At 46.3% G+C, this 18,837-nt stretch overlaps 1 protein-coding gene and 1 non-coding gene across 3 annotated transcripts; one reads left to right on the top strand and one right to left on the bottom strand.

Moving 5' to 3' along the window:
• Window positions 1-1,940: 1,940 nt before the first annotated feature.
• LOC121273881 (sesquipedalian-1-like) lies at window positions 1,941-8,270 on the bottom strand. Of its 2 annotated transcripts, XM_041181030.1 has the most exons (5): window positions 6,400-8,270; window positions 6,198-6,259; window positions 5,611-5,730; window positions 4,679-4,825; window positions 1,941-2,733 (listed from the first exon to the last, which is right to left on the bottom strand). In XM_041181030.1, the coding sequence occupies exons 3-5, from the start codon at window positions 5,671-5,673 to the stop codon at window positions 1,960-1,962; spliced, it is 984 nt and encodes a 327-aa protein (XP_041036964.1). In that variant the 5' UTR covers window positions 5,674-5,730; window positions 6,198-6,259; window positions 6,400-8,270; the 3' UTR covers window positions 1,941-1,959. The 2 variants fall into 2 exon arrangements, with proteins under 2 accessions (XP_041036964.1, XP_041036965.1); XM_041181031.1 differs by lacking the exons at window positions 6,198-6,259; window positions 6,400-8,270 and having other exon boundaries at window positions 5,611-6,188.
• Window positions 8,271-18,421: 10,151 nt separating this feature from the next.
• On the top strand, window positions 18,422-18,494 carry trnat-agu. Its single transcript has one exon. It is a non-coding gene; the product is annotated as a tRNA-Thr (tRNA).
• Window positions 18,495-18,837: the final 343 nt, after the last annotated feature.

The following is an 18,837-nucleotide window of genomic DNA, read 5'->3' as shown; positions in this document are numbered from 1 at the left end:
GCCCGCCGGGGTGGAAGGTTCCAGAGAATCAGGAAGGTGAGGCATCCAGGTGAGTGGGCCTTTAAATCAAAGGTTTGAGAATGCAGACCGATCCCAAAATTCAGGTTTTTAATCGGAAAATCAGCAATTGAACATCAGAGCATCAAGCAGTATTAGACAGATACAGCATCAGATAATTCCACATTCTCAGCAATTTACATTGGTATAGCACCTTTAAAAAATATATAACATCCCAAAAGGCTTCACAGGAACGAGTATAAAAGAGGTCAGTTTTTAAGGAGAATCTTAAAGGGGGAGAGAGAGGGATGGAGAGGTCGAGGGAGGGAGGGATTCCAGAGCTTAGGGCCTCCTCCCAGGCAGCCAAAGTCATGGCCTCCAATGGCGGAGCGATGGGAATCGGGGAATGCCCGAGAGGCTGGGATTGGAGGAGCACAAAGATCACGGAGGGTCATAGGAGGTTACAGAGGTAGGGACCGTTGTAGGGGCTGGAGGAGGTTACAGAGATAGGGAGGCTTGTAGGGGCTGGAGTAGGTTACAGAGATAGGGAGGGTTGTAGGGACTGGAGAAGGTTACACAGATAGGGAGCATTGTAGGGACTGGAGGAGGTTACACAGATAGGGAGCGTTGTAGGGGCTGGAGGAGGTTACACAGATAGGGAGCGTTGTAGGGGCTGGAGGAGGTTACACATATAGGGAGCGTTGTAGGGGCTGGAAGAGGTTACACAGATAGGGAGGGTTGTAGGGGCTGGAGGAGGTTACAGAGATAGAGAGGGTTGTAGGGGCTGGAGGAGGTTACAGAGATAGGGAGGCTTGTAGGGGCTGGAATAGGTTACAGAGATAGGGAGGGTTGTAGGGACTGGAGGAGGTTACAGAGATAGGGAGCGTTGTAGGGGCTGGAGAAGGTTACACAGATAGGGAGCGTTGTAGGGGCTGGAGGAGGTTACACAGATAGGGAGTGTTGTAGGGGCTGGAGGAGGTTACACATATAGGGAGCATTGTAGGGGCTGGAAGAGGTTACACAGATAGGGAGCGTTGTAGGGGCTGGAGGAGGTTACAGAGATAGGGAGGGTTGTAGGGGCAGAGATAGGGGGAGGAAGAGTGAGGGCCATGGAGGGATTTGAAAATGAGGGTGTGAATTTGAAAATGGAGGCATTGCCAGACCGGGAGCCAGTGTGGGTCAGCGAGCACACGGGATGACGGGTGAACGGGACCTGGTCCGAGTAAGGAGACGGGGGCAGAGGAATTTGGGGTCAGCTGAAGTTTACGGAGGGTCGAATGTGGGAAAGCGGCCGGGAGAGCGGCTGGAATAGTTGAGTCCGGAGGGAATGAAGGGGTGGACGAGGGCTTCTGCAGCCGATGAGCCGAGACGGGGGAAGGAGCCATGTGATGTTAGGGAGGGGGAAAACAGGTGGTCTTAGCGGCCTGGTGGATATGAGGCCGGGAGCTCATCTCGAGGTCGAATGTGACCCCAAGGTTGTGAAGAGTTTGTTTCGGTCTCCGACAGTCACCGGGGAAGGGCTGGGGCCCGGGAGCTGGGGGATCGGGAGTCCGGAATGGGGAGAGAGGAATGGGGTCGGGAACTCGGAATCAGAGTCTGGAGCGGGAGAGGGAGAGGGCTAGGGATCGGGAGTCTGGAATGGGGAAAGAGGGATGGGGATCGGGGGCCCGGAATGGGGAGAGAGGGATGGGGATCGGGAGCCCGGAATGGGGAGAGAGGGATGGGGATGGGGATCGGGGGCCCGGAATGGGGAGAGAGGGATGGGGATCGGGAGCTGGGGGGGGGGGGTAGTGGTGATCTGGGGTTCCGGAGACGGGTTGGGGTTGGGGGTTGGGGTTGGGGGTGGGGGTTGGGGGTGGGGGTGGGTTGTGGGTTGGGGGTTGGGGGTGGGGGGTGGGGTGGGGGTGGGGGTGGGTTGTGGGTTGGGGGTGGGGGGTGGGGTGGGGGTGGGGGTGGGGGTTATCAGCTCCAATCGATCAGGGTCCCCACGGGCGGCTGGTCCGAGACCCCCCGTGCCCTCCTCAGCTGCCACTCCCTCCGCGCCCGCTCCACCTCGGCTCCGTAGCGCCGGTGAAGGCTCAGGAAGTCATCGGGGGGGTTGGGGGCCTGGGGCTGGGGCCGGGGGTCTCGGGCCGCCCGCTCAGAGGGCCAGGGCCCAGGCCAGCGGCGGGGGCGCCGCCCGCCGGGGGGAGACGCTGCCCCCAGGCTCCGGCCCTCGGCCTCCCGCCACAGCGTTGCCGGGGAGACGGCGGCGGCACCGCCCCACCCGGGGCTCCTGTGGAGCCCGTCGTACTGGGCCTGCAGGTCGCGCACCAGGCCGCGCAGGTAGGCCAGGCTGGCGCAGGAGAGGGCGCGGACCCAGGCCTCCTGCTCCTCGGGCCCCTCGGCCACCAGCTCGTACCGGCGCCCGCCAGCGGCCCACCCGCCGCCGCCGCCCAGCGAGAAGGCCCAGCTCCCCCCCCTGGGCGCCGGCGGGCACAGCTCCACCGCGCAGCCCTCCAGCAGCACCAGCCCCTGCGGCACCGCCTCGCCCGGCCGCTCGAAGTAGAAGAGCAGGTTGCCCCGCAGCACGAACCAACGGCGGTGGTACGAGGGCTTCAGCTGCCCCTTCATCAGCAGGAAGCCCTGGCGGTCCACGGGCCATGGGCGCAGCGCATAGGCGGCCACCGCCCGGGTGTTCAGCTTCATTGGTGGCGGTGGTTGGGGGGTGGGGTCTCCCGTTCTCCGGGGAGGGACCTGTGGGATAAACGGGGTGGAGAGAGAGAGGGAGACAGAGAGAGAGAGGGAGACACACAGATAGAGACAGAGAGAGACAGGGAGAGAGAGAGACACACACACAGATAGAGACAGGGAGAGAGAGACACACAGAGACGGGGAGAAAGAGAGACAGGGAGAGAGAGAGACACACAGATAGAGACAGGGAGAGAGAGAGAGACACAGAGAGAGAGAGAGACAGGGAGAGAGAGAGACACACACACACAGATAGAGACAGGGAGAGAGAGACACACAGAGACAGGGAGAAAGAGAGACAGGGAGAGAGAGAGACACACAGATAGAGACAGGGAGAGAGAGACGGAGAGAGACACACACAGATAGAGACAGGGAGAGAGAGAGAGAAGGAGAGAGAGACACACACACAGAGACAGGGAGAGAGAGAGACAGAGAGAGAGACACACAGAGACAGGGAGAGAGAGACACACACAGATAGAGACAGGGAGAGAGAGAGACAGGGAGAGAGAGAGAAACACAGATAGAGACAGGGAGAGAGAGACACAGATAGAAATGGAGAGAGAGACGGGGAGAGAGAGACACAGATAGAGACAGGGAGAGAGAGACACACACAGATAGAGACAGGGAGAGAGAGAGAGGGAGAGACACACACACAGAGACAGGGAGAGAGAGAGACAGAGAGAGAGAGACACAGAGACAGGGAGAGAGAGACAGAGAGAGACAGGGAGAGAGAGAGACACACACAGATAGAGACAGAGAGAGAGAGAGAGAGAGAGACAGAGCAAGAGAGACAGGGAGAGAGAGAGGGGCAGATATTTAGAGAGAAAAACAGGGAGACAGAGAGAGAGAGAGAGACAGAGAAAGACAAGGAGAGAGAGTGAGAGACAGAGAAAGACAGCGAGACACAGAGAGAGGGAGACAGAGAGAGTGAGACAGGGCAAGACAGGCAGGGAGAGAGAGAGACCAGAAGGGAGAGAGACAGACAGAGGGAGTGAGAGACACAAAGAGATGATAGAGCCAGAGAGAAACAGAGAGAGAGTCACAGAGAGAGACATGGGGAGAAAGAGAGTGAGAGAGAGAGACAGAGAGAGAGAGACATGGAGAGGGAGAGAGAGAGAGAGAAATACGGAGAGAGGAAGAGACAGAGGTACAGAGAGAGACGGAGGGAGACAGAGACAGAGTGGTGGAGAGAGATGGAGAGGGAAAGAGAGACAGATGGAAAGGGAGAGAGAGAGAGGGAGAGTTGGAGAGAGACGGAGAGATGGAGGGAGGAAGGGACAGAGGGAGAGAGAGATGTGGAGAGTGAGGGGGAGACAGGTAGAGAGGAACGTTAGAGATGGAGAGAGAGCAACAGGGATAAGAGTGAGAGTCGGGGACAGAGAGAAAAACAGAGAAAAATAGAGCGGCAGACAAAGAGAAGTGAAGAGAGAGGGAGAGACATGGAGAGAGAGGGATCAAGGGAGAGAGGCAGGGGCAGAGGAGCAGAGGGAGAGAGAGGGGCACGGAGGGAGAGAGGGGGACGGAGGGGGAGGGAGAGAGAGAAGAGGAGGGAAAGAGAGAGGAGGAAAGAGAGGGGGAGGGGAAGGAGAGAGGGGGGAGAAGATTGGTCGTTAATCACAGTGATTTAATTTGATTGTTGCTACCCACCCACCATCTCTCACTGTCTCTGACTCCATCTCTCTGTCTCTCTCCCTGTCTCTCTTTCTCTTTCTCTCTCTGTCCCTCTGTCTCTCTCTCACTCCCTCTCTCTCTCACTTTCTCTCTCTCTCACTCTCTCCGTCTCTCTCCCTCTTTCTATCTCGCTGTCTCTCCCTTTCTCTCTCTCTGTCCCCGATCTCTCTCTCTCTCTCTCTCACTCTGTCTCTTTCTCTCCCTGACTTTCTCTCTCACTCTGTGTGTGTCTCTCTCTCTCTCTCTCTCTCTCTATATATATATATATATATATTCTCACCTGTCTCCCCTGGTTTCTTTCTCTGTCTCTCCGCGATGTCCTCACCCCGGATCTCGCTCCTCTCCCGGGCTTTAATCTGAATTCACTCCGACGCGGAAGTTTCATCCCCGTTTCTGGGAACAAAGTTGGAGCAGTGGCCGCGAGGTCCTAAAGCCAGCCGTCATATTGTATTGATGGAGTAATAAAAAGTAGTAATAGAGTGACACAGGCTAAATACAGGAACACAGAATGATATAGAGAGATACAGAGTAATATAGAGTGGCAAAGAGTGAGATAGAGGGACACAGAGTAATACAGAGGGACACAGGGTAATACAGAGTAATATAGAGTGGCACAGAGTGAGATCGAGGGACATGGAATAATATAGAAGGACACAGAGTCATATAGAGGAACAGAGAGTTGTCTGTTCAAGAATGTTACTGGGTTAATGTTAATGGTGAGGGACCGGGCGTTGAGATTAATTTATGAATTGATACACAGCTATTGGGGATTCACGGGACAATGGGATTAGTTTGTGAATTGATACAGGACTATGGGAGGTAGCAGAGCAATGCAATGGATACGCATTTTATCATTGTTGAGAATAGTTAATAACATTTTTTTCCGACTGCATTGTGTTTATATCTGCGGCACATAATGGTTTCTCAGTCAGTTTCCTGTTTTGCTGAGCAGTGAGTAACCATAGAAACCGTTCACCGCCACTATCAGTTGCAGGCAGATTTCCTGAGCAGCCTCTCTGTATTTCTCAAAACTCACAGTATCTAAAAGGTAGCGATTAATCATGCTATATCAATCCGAGACATTTAACGGCCACATTGTGCATTATAACAGTGGATCAGAAAAAAACAAAACTGTTTAATCAAATTGCTGATGAGAACGTGGACGATGTGAATTGATAATATTACTGAGACATATGTGGGTTTATACTGAACCTGCAGCGTTCCACTGTCTCCAATGTATTCCAAAGCTGCATCTCGCACAACCTGACATTTCATTTCCTAAATCATTGCTGCCCGGTCTAGTTCGCTGCCTTTGCTCGGCATGGGTTTACTCTGCGGTGGGGAGAACAAAGTGCATCAGGTAATAGTTTTGCCCAGCAATTTCTTTCTGACTGTCGCACTGACATTCGTCGAAGAACAAAGACGGACCTGTCTAAGTTTCGAGTTCAATCACAACATCCAATGCAACCCATTCGGCAGGGGATAGAAACATCTGACATATTGTGAGAATCATCATCAGCATCAGCATCATTATTATATTATTATTGTTAGCATTATGATTATCAATAAGATTGTTTCTATAATAATTATTATTAACAAAATGAAAATCATCATTATTATCATTATTAAAATTATCATTATCGCTACTTTATCATAAATATAATCATTGTTGTTATTATTCTTGTTATATTTCCCATTATTAACATTATTATTATCATGGTCATTCTCATTGACAATATAATTAATCTTATGATTATCATCATCATTATCATTATAGTTAAAGTTAACATTGTCAGTACCATTCTTGTTGTGTTTCATATTATTCTCCATACGACCAGCTCGGGCCAGAACACGGAAACACCTGCCGTGAACAAGAAACTGTAACTTCACCGGTGCTGCGATAAGTTGTTAAGCTTTACAGAACATTTCACAATTATCGACTGTAAAATTGTGACCATTTTTCACCGCTCTGACATGTGCGAGAAGTTATTTTATTTTTACCCTGTTCCTTGTATTCCACAGTCATCAATTATTTACGTTCACCCGGCTTGCGCTCACTGGTTGGAGAAATGGCCCAACATTTTGTCTGGTGAAAGTAAGCCGCACTTTGCTGGCACCTGCCGGTGCTAGCTTGTTATTACAGTTCATAAACAGGTTGGTGTGCGCCTGGCGGGCGGAATGGTTGTTGCCCATTACATTCTCCAATCACGCAGGAGGAACAGGTAAATTCATGAAGCCCGGGAAACTCGGGGGTTTTTTCAAGCGCCCTCCAGCGGCGTAAATTACGCTTGACCAGACAAAAAAATGGAAAGCAAGATGGAATTTGATAAGAAAAAGCGGTATGACATACGAGTTAAAACATTGAAATAGGCCAATTGGGTAAATAGCCCTAAGCTGCTGTTTATGATTCCTATAAAGCTCTTCGACTTTATTTCATCTCACTGTTTCAACAGATCCTCTATTCCTTTCTCGCTCAAGTAACTATTTATACTCCCTTTAAAGACACCCCCCTTCTATTCGTCTCAATTACATCTTGTGGCAAGGCATTTCGCGCTGTTATCAGTCTCTGGCTGTATCTGTTTCTCCTGAATACTCTATAGGACTTGAAAGTGGCTGTCTAATGATTTAGGCCTTCGTTTTGAACAGTTTACTTGACCAAAAATTGAAATCATATCTTTACATCTACTCTTTGAAATTTTAAACTTACAGTCAGGGCAGTTCACCTTAGTCTCCTCAAGAAAGCAAAGTTTCAGAGCGTTTGCATCCTTATTATAAGATAATGATCCAGAAATAAACCTGAGAGTTTTATCAATTGTTTTCAGTCACTGTTCGAGAATGAAAATTAAATACATGTGTTGCTGAACAAGAGGCATGCTTTCCAAGTTGTCCGTCTTGCCCTCATCAGGATAACTGCACCAGGTAAACCAGCAGTAAATACGCTTACAAGTTAACTTGCATGAGAAGAGATTGCTGATTGGTTAGGAAGTGAGCTCTGATTGCTAGAGCAGTTGCCATGGGTGCTGCAGCAGAGGAAAGATAACTGTTAACTGCTAAGCTCCTTGTTTCACATTCAAACCAGGCAGGTCGACTCTGCTTGTTAAGGCATCATCATGGAGAATGAACCTGGGAATCGCGGTCCCCCAAGCTTATTGATTGTTTGGAAATGGCTTTATTCATACACATGCAGCTTCAGTCTGCAAAGGACAGGGCCTGTGTTTGAATATCTGTGAATTCAAACATTCGTCACTGAGCCAGACTGCAAACCCGACTGACAATCTTAAATTGGTTTTCAATGCAATTGTTAGCAGAATCAGGATTGGTTAGCAAGTGCTGTTCAATCGCGGAATCACATATAATGTTGGACAGGATGTTTTGAGTTTTGCAAGCTCGGGCTAGCTGGGTACAGTCAGTACTTTGCCTGCTGCAACAATCCAAAGAACAGGCTGTTTGATGCGAACCTCCAATCATTGGGAAATACTGCCTACATACCTGGCTTAAACAGGCACTGAAATTAATACTGTCTTATAGTGTCTATAGTGATTTATCTACCTATCTATCTATTTATCTCTATTATCTATCTGTCTGTCCGTTTCTTTGTTTCTTTATTGATGTAATGCTAAACGTTACCTTGATAAGTAGGGCCAGCCCAAACTGGCAGTGACCCTGTTGAACTGCTGCTGTTCACAATCAAGGCAATCGTGCTGATTAAGTTCTTGTCAGCTCCGAATGTAAAAGTGCAGAACTAAGACTGTGTATACTACACATATAAACAGTCAGCATTTAGCCTGTCAGCACAGCAGGTAGAACTGCTGAACTGAACCAATGCAATGATTGTAATATTCATTGTTTGTACTGATACACCTTGTGATTCATGTTGTAAAAGTTGAACCTCATTGTATTTTTGTAATGGTGATTTTGAAATGGTTCGAAATGTTTTTGAAGATTTAAGAATAAAGTATATTTTTGCAAAAAAAAAGATTGAGACAATCCGATCAGCTGCCTCTGCTGCTTCCCTCACTTCCACTAACCCACTGGGACAAACTGTCTCTAAAGCTCTCCCTTGTCCAAGACCTGAACCCACATCTTTCTTTTGTTTCCCCCATCTCCCCTCATGCCCTCTCAGCGCCCTCTGCTCCATCGACCCCATTCCCACTTAACTACTGTCCACCCAACTTCCCCATGTTTGCCGTCATTGTCAATGGTTCTCTCATTCCAGGTACTGTCCCACTCTCCTTTAAATCTTCCATCATTACCGCTGACCTTAAATAAAAACAAACCCTTCACTCCTCCATCTTTGCATGCTGCCGCCCCATCTCGAGCTTCACTTTCCTTTCAAAAATCCTTAAATGTTTTGTAATCCCCCAAATCCATGTCCATCTTTCCCAGAACTCCAGGTTTGAATCCCTCCAATCAGGTTTCTGCCCATTCTTGATCATAGTTTTTTTTAATTTACTAATTCAGTACCAATGCCAGTCAACACAATGGCTGTGTATAATGTGAATATGGTAGTGAGACTGAGTGAGCTCAGTTGTTGGTTCTGGTCTCACCTCTATGGCGATGAGGGCTCAGCTCCCACCACTGCCAAACTTTCAAGTGATTTGTTGTTTAAGGCGCTTCCATAAAATTCTCCATGCGGCGAAGAGGCAGCTGAGCTGTGCAGTGTTGTATTCCGGACGGAAGATTGAGGGGAGGCCGTGTAAATCCCAGGGTGACTGGGAAAAGGTGGAGCAATGACACAGATTGAAAGGCCTTTTTACTCTGAAACTCCCTGTATCTATTCTATTATTTCTACAATATGAGTTTATTAGTGGGCAGTCCTGGCTGAGTGGTTGAAGTGATATGTTTGAAATCCATTGGGGGCTTTGGTTTGAGTGCTACCAATTCCCCTTCTCATCATTCCTGATTGCAACAAGCTATCTGCAGAATTAATTATCGGTTAAATAAAATCAAGAACACCCCAGCAGCCTTGAGTTTCTAATTTCTGTGCATCTGCAAACATTCTCTAAATTTGCAGTCTGAAATGGAGCAATAACTGGCTACAATGGTGCCATCCTTGTTTTCTCTCCTTCGGCCTCTGTCCCTTAGTGTATGTGTCTGTCTGTATTCCTCTGTGTGTGTCAATGTGGTTCAGTTCCAGAGGGGGTGAACACATTCTTATCATCACGAGCTTTATTCACATTAATTCTGCACCTTCATATTAAAATGTTACAGAGAAAAATTTGGGGTAGAAAAATGCAGGAGGAATTTGCAATGTTTGGAATGAGGTGCAGCTGCGAAGTGGAAGATGTGGATGATGTTATTGATGATTGAGAGGAATGCATTGCAACCTTGGGGCTTTTGTAGGTCGATTACCTTCCACATTTTGAAATTCAGAACAAGCTGAGGCTCCAGGTAAAAAAAAATCGTACTTCACTTTATGTGTTGTTAGCTCAGTTGGTTGAGCCTGAGAGTCTTAACCTGAGGGATGTGGGTTTAAGCCCCATGCTGGACATTACTGTTTTTTTTCTAAACTTTGCTGCATTTATGGGTGATCCCTAGCTCTCCTTTCCTCCAGCAGTGTCACTGTTCAAACTGAGTCTTTCTCCATCCCACTTTGTTAATATCACAGTTGCTGGTTTATGAGTGAAACCTGTCCTCAGCTTCACTGAAAGTCGGAGTTTTATGCTTAAGATTTGGCGCTTTCACCGCTGCAGCCTAGGTTAAATTCCCAACCAGGGAAAACCTTTTCCTTCCCGCTGTGTGAACTATCACAATGAACATGAATTCCTTATTAAATGAAACCAGGTCTGGCAGCTTCTGTGGAGTGAGAAACAGGGTTAATCTTCCAGCCGGATGATCTTTCATCAGTGCTGAAATAGTCAGAGATGTAACAGGTGGAAAACAAGTCCAGAGGCGGAGAGAGCTGAGTGAAAGGACAAAAGGGAAGGACTGAGATAGCTTACAAGGCATGAGAGAGAAACTGACTAAAGGGATGATGGTGCAAAATGTGGATGGGAATGGGACAGATTTTTCTTCCTGCTTTTCAAACTGGGACAAATATCACTCCTGATCAACCAATCACAACTGTTCTTTAAAGCAGCACGCCTGGCCGAACGGCCTCTTTCAGTGCTGTAACTTTCTATAATTGTTTCATTTCCATCCCCACTGCTGCTGCACTCACAGTCATTCTATCATCTTACAACCCATTTCAGCAAAATTCACCTTCTTCCCTTTGATGTCATGGGACTGAGTAAAATCAGTGCAAAGTGTTCTTGTCATTTTGCACATGATTTGGATCCAGAGGTGGAAAGTTTTTAATCCACTTAATCCAGAATCAATTCAGCAGGGCCATGGAGAAAGTCATGATAGGCGTGTCAGCATGAGTTGAACCTGAGCAGCGAGACGCTAATGGATTTTAAAGCCACTGCTGGAAGCAAGGTTCCAATCCTGAAACAGGTTGTCCGATCATGATGATGTTGCTGTTTGTGGGAGTTTGCTGAGCGGTGATTGGCTGCCGTGTTTCGTGCATCACAACAATGACCACACTTCAAAAAGCCCTTCATTGGCTGGAAAGCGCTTTGAGACGCCCACTGGTCGGGAAAAGCGCGATTTCAAAGCAAGTCTGTCTTTCTTTAACTATCTTAAATCCCAATCCTCTGGTTCGTGACCCTTGTCAGTGGAAAAAGTCTCTCCCTATCTGCTCTATCAAACTGCCCCGTCCCCATCGCCCCCACCCCCATCATTTTGAACAGCTCCATGAAATCTCCGTTTAACCTTCCTTGCTCAAAAAAGAACAATCCCGGTCTCTGTAATCGCTCCACAAAAATGCATTTCCTCATCCCTGGACGTGATGCAAGGCGGAGGATTGAGACGAGGTTTTGGAAAATATTGTCAATTGGCAGGTGGGAAAATGGAGAAGGAACCAAACCAGAAAATTCAGTCTCCAGCTTTGTGAATCTTTAGAAACTCTTTGGGAACCGGAATCCGAGGAGAATGAAGGGTGAACTGTCCGACTGACCAGAGACAGTCAAAACACCTTTCCCTTCTTTCAGACGCTGGAACATTGACTCTGATGTTATTAGTGATCTGAGACATTGAAAGGATTCTCGTTTCTGCACATCAGGAATTCAAACCTAATATCGGCTATGGGACGATCAGAATACTTGGTAACAGACAGGACAGCGAAAGGCTTGAAGGGAGGCACACCGGTTGTAGGAGAGCTGGTTCCCAGTGACATGGATGTGTCTGCCTTGGTTGGGATCAGACTGTTTCCATGTATCCACAATGAATGTCCCACCCTTTATTTTGGAAATGTGAAACTGAGAGAACAATTGTCATTCCGGTAGCAGCAATCTGAAGCTTTAACTTGCTCGTTCTCGGTCTCTGTGGCGCAATTGGTCAGCGTGTTCGGCTGTTAACAGAAAGGTTGGTGGTTCGAGACCACCCAGGGTGGTCTCACCCTTTAGCGTTCATTGTTACTCCTTTCCCGGTTGTCAATGGGTACTTGAGCTGAATGTCAGGACCCCCGAAATGTTGGCGACTCCACTGTTATCCAGTGAGCTCCCAGGCAAATGGATTTTCTTCGAATATTCATTTCAAATATAATGAGAAAACAATTAGCATACCATGTGCCAACATCTAACCCATTGGAAATTTATAAAGTTATTGGATTCAAACAAACCCATCAATTATTCTCTCTTCCTCAATGAGTGAGACAGGGAAAAGCAGAAAAGCTGCAATATTCCGGCCCCGCACTCTCCAATCACCCGCTGCCGGCAGAAAACGGCGACTACAGCTTCAGTCAGCGGGTTACTGCCCATCCCTGCGACACAAGATACACCAACCCGGGCCAAACCTCCCAATACACCGAGCACAGGCTCAGGAAAACGCAGGTAAATTATATCCCAGTCACTAAACCTCTAGGCAGCTTTTACAGAATACCCGAGTGTATGAGTCACAACTAAAAGTCACACAAACTTTCTAAATCTCTTCACTGTAAAATTCCTTCATTTTATTGAAAAGCTGACTGTTGTAAATCTGAAAATGAGCACCATGGGATTTGTGTTACCGAATGACTTGTTTTCCATTGGTTGTCCGTCAGGTTTGCAATTCAAATTGTGTTGGATTTGAAGCGAATCTGTTTTCAAAATGAGGACACAAAGCAGGTAAAAATTAAATCCAGAAACAGATCCTGAGGAAAATTGATCACAATGTTTGGAAGGAGGTGCAGCTGTGAAGCAGAAGCAGTGAATGGTGTTATTGATGATTGAGTGGAAAGCATTGGATCCTTGGTCAATCATCGTGTCCGAGTGGTGAAAACGATGCTTTTAAAATCCACTGGGGTTTCCCCAGAAAAGTTCCAATCTTACCGACTGTGCTTCTTATTATTGCTGATTTCAACCAGGTGTCCACAGAACTGTCGGATCAATGGAAGAAAAAAGTCCAAAAATTCTCCTGATTTTTGGGCTGTAAGGGAATGAAGGGCGATCGGGATCGGGTGGGAAATTGGTGTTGAGGTTGGGGATCTGCCATGATCTTATTAAGTGACGGAGGAGGCTTGTGGGGCCTTATGACGTATTGTTGCTGCTTTGATTCTGTTCTATTTCAATAGCAGCACCAGCCAAGGTGATGGGCAGTCCTATCCTGAGCTCGGTAGTGCAGCTGTCGTGATTGTTGATGGTTTAAGATTTCATTCTTTATTGGAGCGTGGTTTCTAATCCCAATGCTGCTAAAATTGCCCTCTTGGTCGACAAAGCGCCAACTCACAGTTAAAGCCGGTGTGTGCGGTGTTTCACTTTAAAAGGAGGAACGAGGAGAGACAATAAAAATATAAATGGCTGTGGAGAAAAGGCGGGGTTTTTGAATTCGCTGATGGGCCGAATGTCCTCCTCCTTTGCTCCAGCCATCTATAGTATTATACCAACGATGCTAACCTGCCCACAGGGCCAGTCGTCGTGGCTGAGTTTTTAAGGCGATGGGGTTTCCCGCTTCTCGTTATTTCTGGATTTAACTGTGTGTCTACAGAGCTAATTATCGGTTAAATGGAATAAAATCCATCAAAACACGGGGGCGTTTTCCTATTTCTGTTCATTCCCGAAAATATTCACGAAACCTGCGGTGGAAATGAAGCAAAACTTGGCGTCATGCTCGCTTTCTGGATGTTTGTGTCTCCTTAGATACAACTCCTTGTCTTCTGTCACTCTCGGTGTATATGTCTGTGTGTGTGTTCCTCTGTGTGTGTGTGTCAGTGTGTTTCAGTTCCCCGAGGGGGTGAACAAACTTTTACCATCACCAACTTAATTCATATTAGTTGTGCAGCTTCAGATGAAAATGTTACAGAGAAAAATGTGAGGATGAAAGATGCAGTAGGAGTTTGTAGTGTTTGTAAGGAGGTGCAACTAAGAAGTGGGAGATGGGAATGATGTTATTGATAGTGAGAGGAATGCATTGCAACCTTGGGGATTTTGTAGGTCGATTACCTTCTACACTTTGAAATTCAGAACAAACTGAGGTATCAAGTGGAAAACAACAGTTGTCTTCATGTTTGTTGGGATATGGAACACATTTCTTTTATATGCTCGGCTAACTCAGTCGGTATAGCATAAGTCTTATAATCTCAGGGTCGTGGGTTCGCCCCACTTTGGGCGCAGCTCCTTACAAACAAATAATCACCAACCTCCACTGCAGTTCCTGTGAAACGTGCAAGGCAGCACACGACAGATATTGACCACTGAAAGCACTTGATGTACATCAAATTTAAAGCACTTTCATGTCACATCTCTTTTTGCCTCACCTCCAGCTCTCTCTGCCTGTCCAGGTAGATGTTTGATGCAAACACAATCAGTTAGTGCAAACATAAAACACAACATTGATTGGGTTACAGATAATAGGGTGAAGAGACACCAGGATCTTCCTGATTCTCCCAAGTGCTGATTACAGGAATATGCACAATGCCGATTATCCACGGTCACACTCTCCTTCCAGTCTTGAATACGTTGTTCAGCGTTGAAATGTTCATACTTATTCACCAGGTTTCAATGTGAAGAAAGCAGAGCTGTGAGAAGTTTACGTTGTTCAGCAGATTTACTGCAAGAAGTACCTTGAATAACAGGCTGATGATAACAGTGCTCTTTGGACGTGGTGAGCTCCAGTGAAGGATTGTGTCGCTCAATTAGTCTCATAACAAATCTCGTGCTAGCAATGACAAGAAAACTCATTGGATTTCTCCGTGTTTTGGTTTCAAACGAGCCGAATACAAGGTAAGAAAGTACATCTCGCTCGGATAGGTTATAAAGTGTCAGAATTACTTTGAAAGAAGCCTCCATGGTGTCGGGAAACTTAAAATTAGAGAAAGGTACACCAAAGAAAGGGACCATTCGGCCTGGCGCGCTGCTGTCAAGGAGCAGTTGAGATTGATTGATCGATCAGGAGTAATATTTATGTCGGTGTAAACACGACGCAGCAAAGTTCGCCCTTCTCTCACCCATACTTTGCCTGGTGGCACCATCTCTGTGGGAAGTGCTTTGCAACCAGCAAACCTCCTTTCACTCCGCCTTTGTATTTGTTTCTAGCTTCCAAATGTGACATTTCCAGCTCGGAGGCGAAACTTCACCTGTCACCCAAATGATTCTGGTGGAGCTGTTAAATGTTTTCAATCTATAAGAAATTAATATTCGTTTCAACAATTTCACAAAATCAATAAATTGACGTTCACTGACCAGGAATCAAACCCAGGCCGCAGCGGTGAGAACGCAGAATCCTGACGACTAGACCAACAGGGAAGCTGGTGAGCCGTTATCAGCTTGGTTTATCTACGCTGCTTTTATCCATGTTTCCATCGTAAATGGAATGAATTCTTCAGTCAATGACAACAACGGTTTCTATAGGCTGAAACATGAGATTGACAATGAGGTGAAATGGCCCCACAAGCTGCTCAGGTGTAAATTTCAATTTCCTAAACCCACCAACCTCATCTCTGCGGCACCTGTGAAACTTCCAAGGGAACACACGGCAGAAATTCATCACTGAAAGTAACTGACACACATCCAATTCTAAACACTTTCATGTCGCATCTGTTTCTCCTGTCCCTGCCTCGCCTCCAGCTCCCTCTGCCCGTCCAGCTCCCAGGTCAATTAGCAGCTTGATGCAGACAGAGTCAGATCATGAACGAACCCAAGCTTTCCCCGGAAAGCAGGGACAGAGAATGTGGGACCCAAAGATTTTAGAAAGACTGAGTTTGCAGATAACATGGTAAAGATAATCTGGGATCTCATCTTCCTGATTCTCCCAGATACTGATGACAGGAATGTGCACAGTGCCGATTATCCACAGTCGCAGACTCCTTCCAGTCTTGTGCACGTAGTTAATCTTTGAACCCAATCGCAAGAGTGAATTATAAAATGGCAGAATGACTGTGAAAGAAGTAACCGTGGTGTTTGGAAATATCAAATTATAGAAAGTTACAGCAAAGAAAGAGGCCATTCAGCCCTGTGTGCTGCTTTCAAAGAACTCTGAAGAGTTATATGGAATCGAAATATTAACTGTGTCTTTCTCCAGAGATGCTGCCAGATATGCTGAATTTTTTTCCAGCGTTTTGTGTTTTTTTTTTGTTCAGATTTCCAGCATCTTTAGCATTTTGCTTTTATCCCTGGATTCCTAGTCCAGCGACAATACCACTGCGCCAATGCTGACCACTGAATAAGAAAATACGGATATGTTTGTCCGTGTTTTCTCCTGTTTAAATGATATGTCCTTAGACGGCAGGATTCGAACCCATGTGTTCATTATTAACAACAAATGTAAATTATTGAACATTCACTCACACTTAAATGAACAAGGTTGGATAATGTCTTTGCCCAGTTTCAAACCGTTGCTCTGCCACATGTGAAATGACCGTGACTCCCACTGCCCTGCACAAACCCTGCGCTGTAAAGATCCCAATGGAGCTGTCTGGAATGTTAAACGGTGACGTCATGCAGCAGCACTTTGGGTCTTTGTTTTGAAGAAATGGAATTCGGCTGTTCTCATTAGGAATGCTGGAGACAGACTGATCAACAATGTCATCCTCAAATGGCACAGCTGAGTAACAGGACCTAAGATGGCAACAAAATACTGTAGATGCTGGAAATCTGAAATAAAAATAGAAAGTGCTGGGAAAAACCCATCAGGTCTGACAATATCTGTGGAGAGAGAAGCTGAGTTAAGGTTCCGAGTCCGTATGTCTCTTCTTTAGAGTCAGGCCGACTCGAAGCATTAACTCTGCTTTTCTCTCCACAGGTGTTGTCAGGCCTGTTGAGTTTTTCCAGCATTTCCTGTTTTTACTACAACGTGAAGCCCTTCACCCCATCGTATCTGTGCCAGCTATTTTTAAAGAGCTAACCAATTAGTCTCAAATTCCTTCTCTCTTTACTTAAACCTGAGTTTTCCCCCTTTCAATCACTGTCCATTTCTCGCTTGAAGAAGGAGTTTCTGCAGAATCCATGCACAGTTTGCCTTAGTTAACAAAGTTTCCCCGACCCAATGACATGAAGAGTTGGACTAGGATTCCTCATACAGTTATCGATACAAACATTATTTATTTATGCAATTGATTTCTTATCGAATTACAAAAGAACTTTAGTCTGATCAAGCAGGTCATTATTATTTCTGAGCTGATATCTACAATCTAATTCCATTTGCTCTACAAACTGGAGAGCTGGATTCAGGTTCCAATCTCTGGAGGAGTGGGTCCGAATCCCACCACTCTCAAATTTTCAGTTGTTTCCCATTTTCGGGCACGTTAGGAATTCCATTTGGATGAGAAAAAGACAATTCCAGTTTAATATGGGATTGAGGGTTGGGGCGGGTTGTGGTCCTTTATTTTGACAGGGTGAACGAGGAGAGACAATGTAAATAGAAATTGCTGTGGGAGAAAGGCGTGTGAGTGGAATTGGTTTAGTTGCTCTTCCTGAGAGCCAGCACAGACACGACAGGTCGCACAACTTACTTCGTAATCATCTCTGATTTGATATGATCATGTTTTCCCTCAGGAAGTGCTGTTAGTCGCAGCCAAATGTTGAGGGCGATGGTATTGACATCCATCAGGGTTTCCCCAATGTTGGTTTGCTGACTGCGGTTCTCATTATTCCTGATTTTAACCAGCTGCCAACAGAATTAGTTATCGGATAAATGGAAACAAACAAAGACTCCTGCGCTTTCATCTGCAAGGATTTGCAAAATCTGCATATGGAAATGGAACAAAACTGAGCCGGTTTGGTGACATCCTTTCTTTCTGGCTGTTTGTCTCTCCTTAGCCCTCTGTCATTCTCGGTTTGTATGTCTGTGTGTGTTCCGCTGTGTGTGTCAATGTGCTTCAGTTCCTCATTTTCACCACCCACATTTTATTCACCAAAGTTGTGTGGCTTCATATTAAAATCGTAGAGAGAAAATAAAAAAAAGGTTTAAAAGGTTCAAGAGGAATTTTCTTTCTGTATTTTTGAGTGGAGACTGTTTAGCTACTAAGTGTCCGTATGTTACATAGCGGAGGGCGATTGAAATTTTCACTGAGCAACATTTAAACAGACACCGAGTCCTTGTGGTCAAGTGGTTAAGGCAATTAACACATCGATAGAATGAATGTGTGAATGCAAAAAGTCAAAACTGATATCCATCGGACATTAGGAACTTTATTTTTTCTCGAAGCAGTTCCACGTGTGACATTTGCAGCTCTGATGTGAAACTTCAACTCTCACTCCACTGATTCGGGCGGAGCTGTTGAGCGTTTCGATATCAATCAATAAGTAAATCAGGCTTGTTTTAACAGTTTGTACCAGATCAATAAATCTTCATTGCCTGGCCAGCAATCGAGTCCGGGCCACGGCGGTGAAAGGGCCGAAGCCTCAGCTCATCACTGAAAGCACATCAAATTCTGCCGTTTTCATGTCGCATCTTTTATTCTCTGTTCTCCATCTCAGACATTTCCAGGTCTATCAAATATCATCGATGCAGAACGTTGTCCTGTTCCTCGTTCCACTAGGAGACTTACTGTGACTAGGATACAGCAAGTGGCTCCATAGCTCAATGGTTAGAGCACTGGTCTAGTAAACCAGGGGTTGTGAGTTCAATTCTCACTGGGGCCTATAACATAAAATGTAGGAAATTTGATGGCAAGGTACCCTTTAAGGAGAGCATTGTAAAAGGATATCGGAAGGTTATGTGAGTAGCCAACAAGATGGCAGATAGGATATAATGTAAGCAGGTGTGTGAATATGTTCACTTGCTGGGAAAATTTGAACAGTAGAATGCTTTTGAAATTTGTAAGTGCTGATGTTCAAAGCGACTTATGTAAGTAATGGAGAAAGGGAGCATGCAGGTGCAGCAAGCAATTAGGAAGGCCGATGGCAAGGGGATTGTAAAAAGCAAGAATAAAGAAGTATGTTTTGGTGAGATGGCATCGAGAATCCTGTGTGCTGTTTTCATCTC

This window comes from Carcharodon carcharias, assembly GCF_017639515.1.
Source record: "Carcharodon carcharias isolate sCarCar2 chromosome 27 unlocalized genomic scaffold, sCarCar2.pri SUPER_27_unloc_2, whole genome shotgun sequence".
NCBI classification, from domain to species: Eukaryota; Metazoa; Chordata; class Chondrichthyes; order Lamniformes; family Lamnidae; genus Carcharodon; species Carcharodon carcharias.
This window is presented reverse-complemented; position numbering and strand designations above follow the sequence as displayed.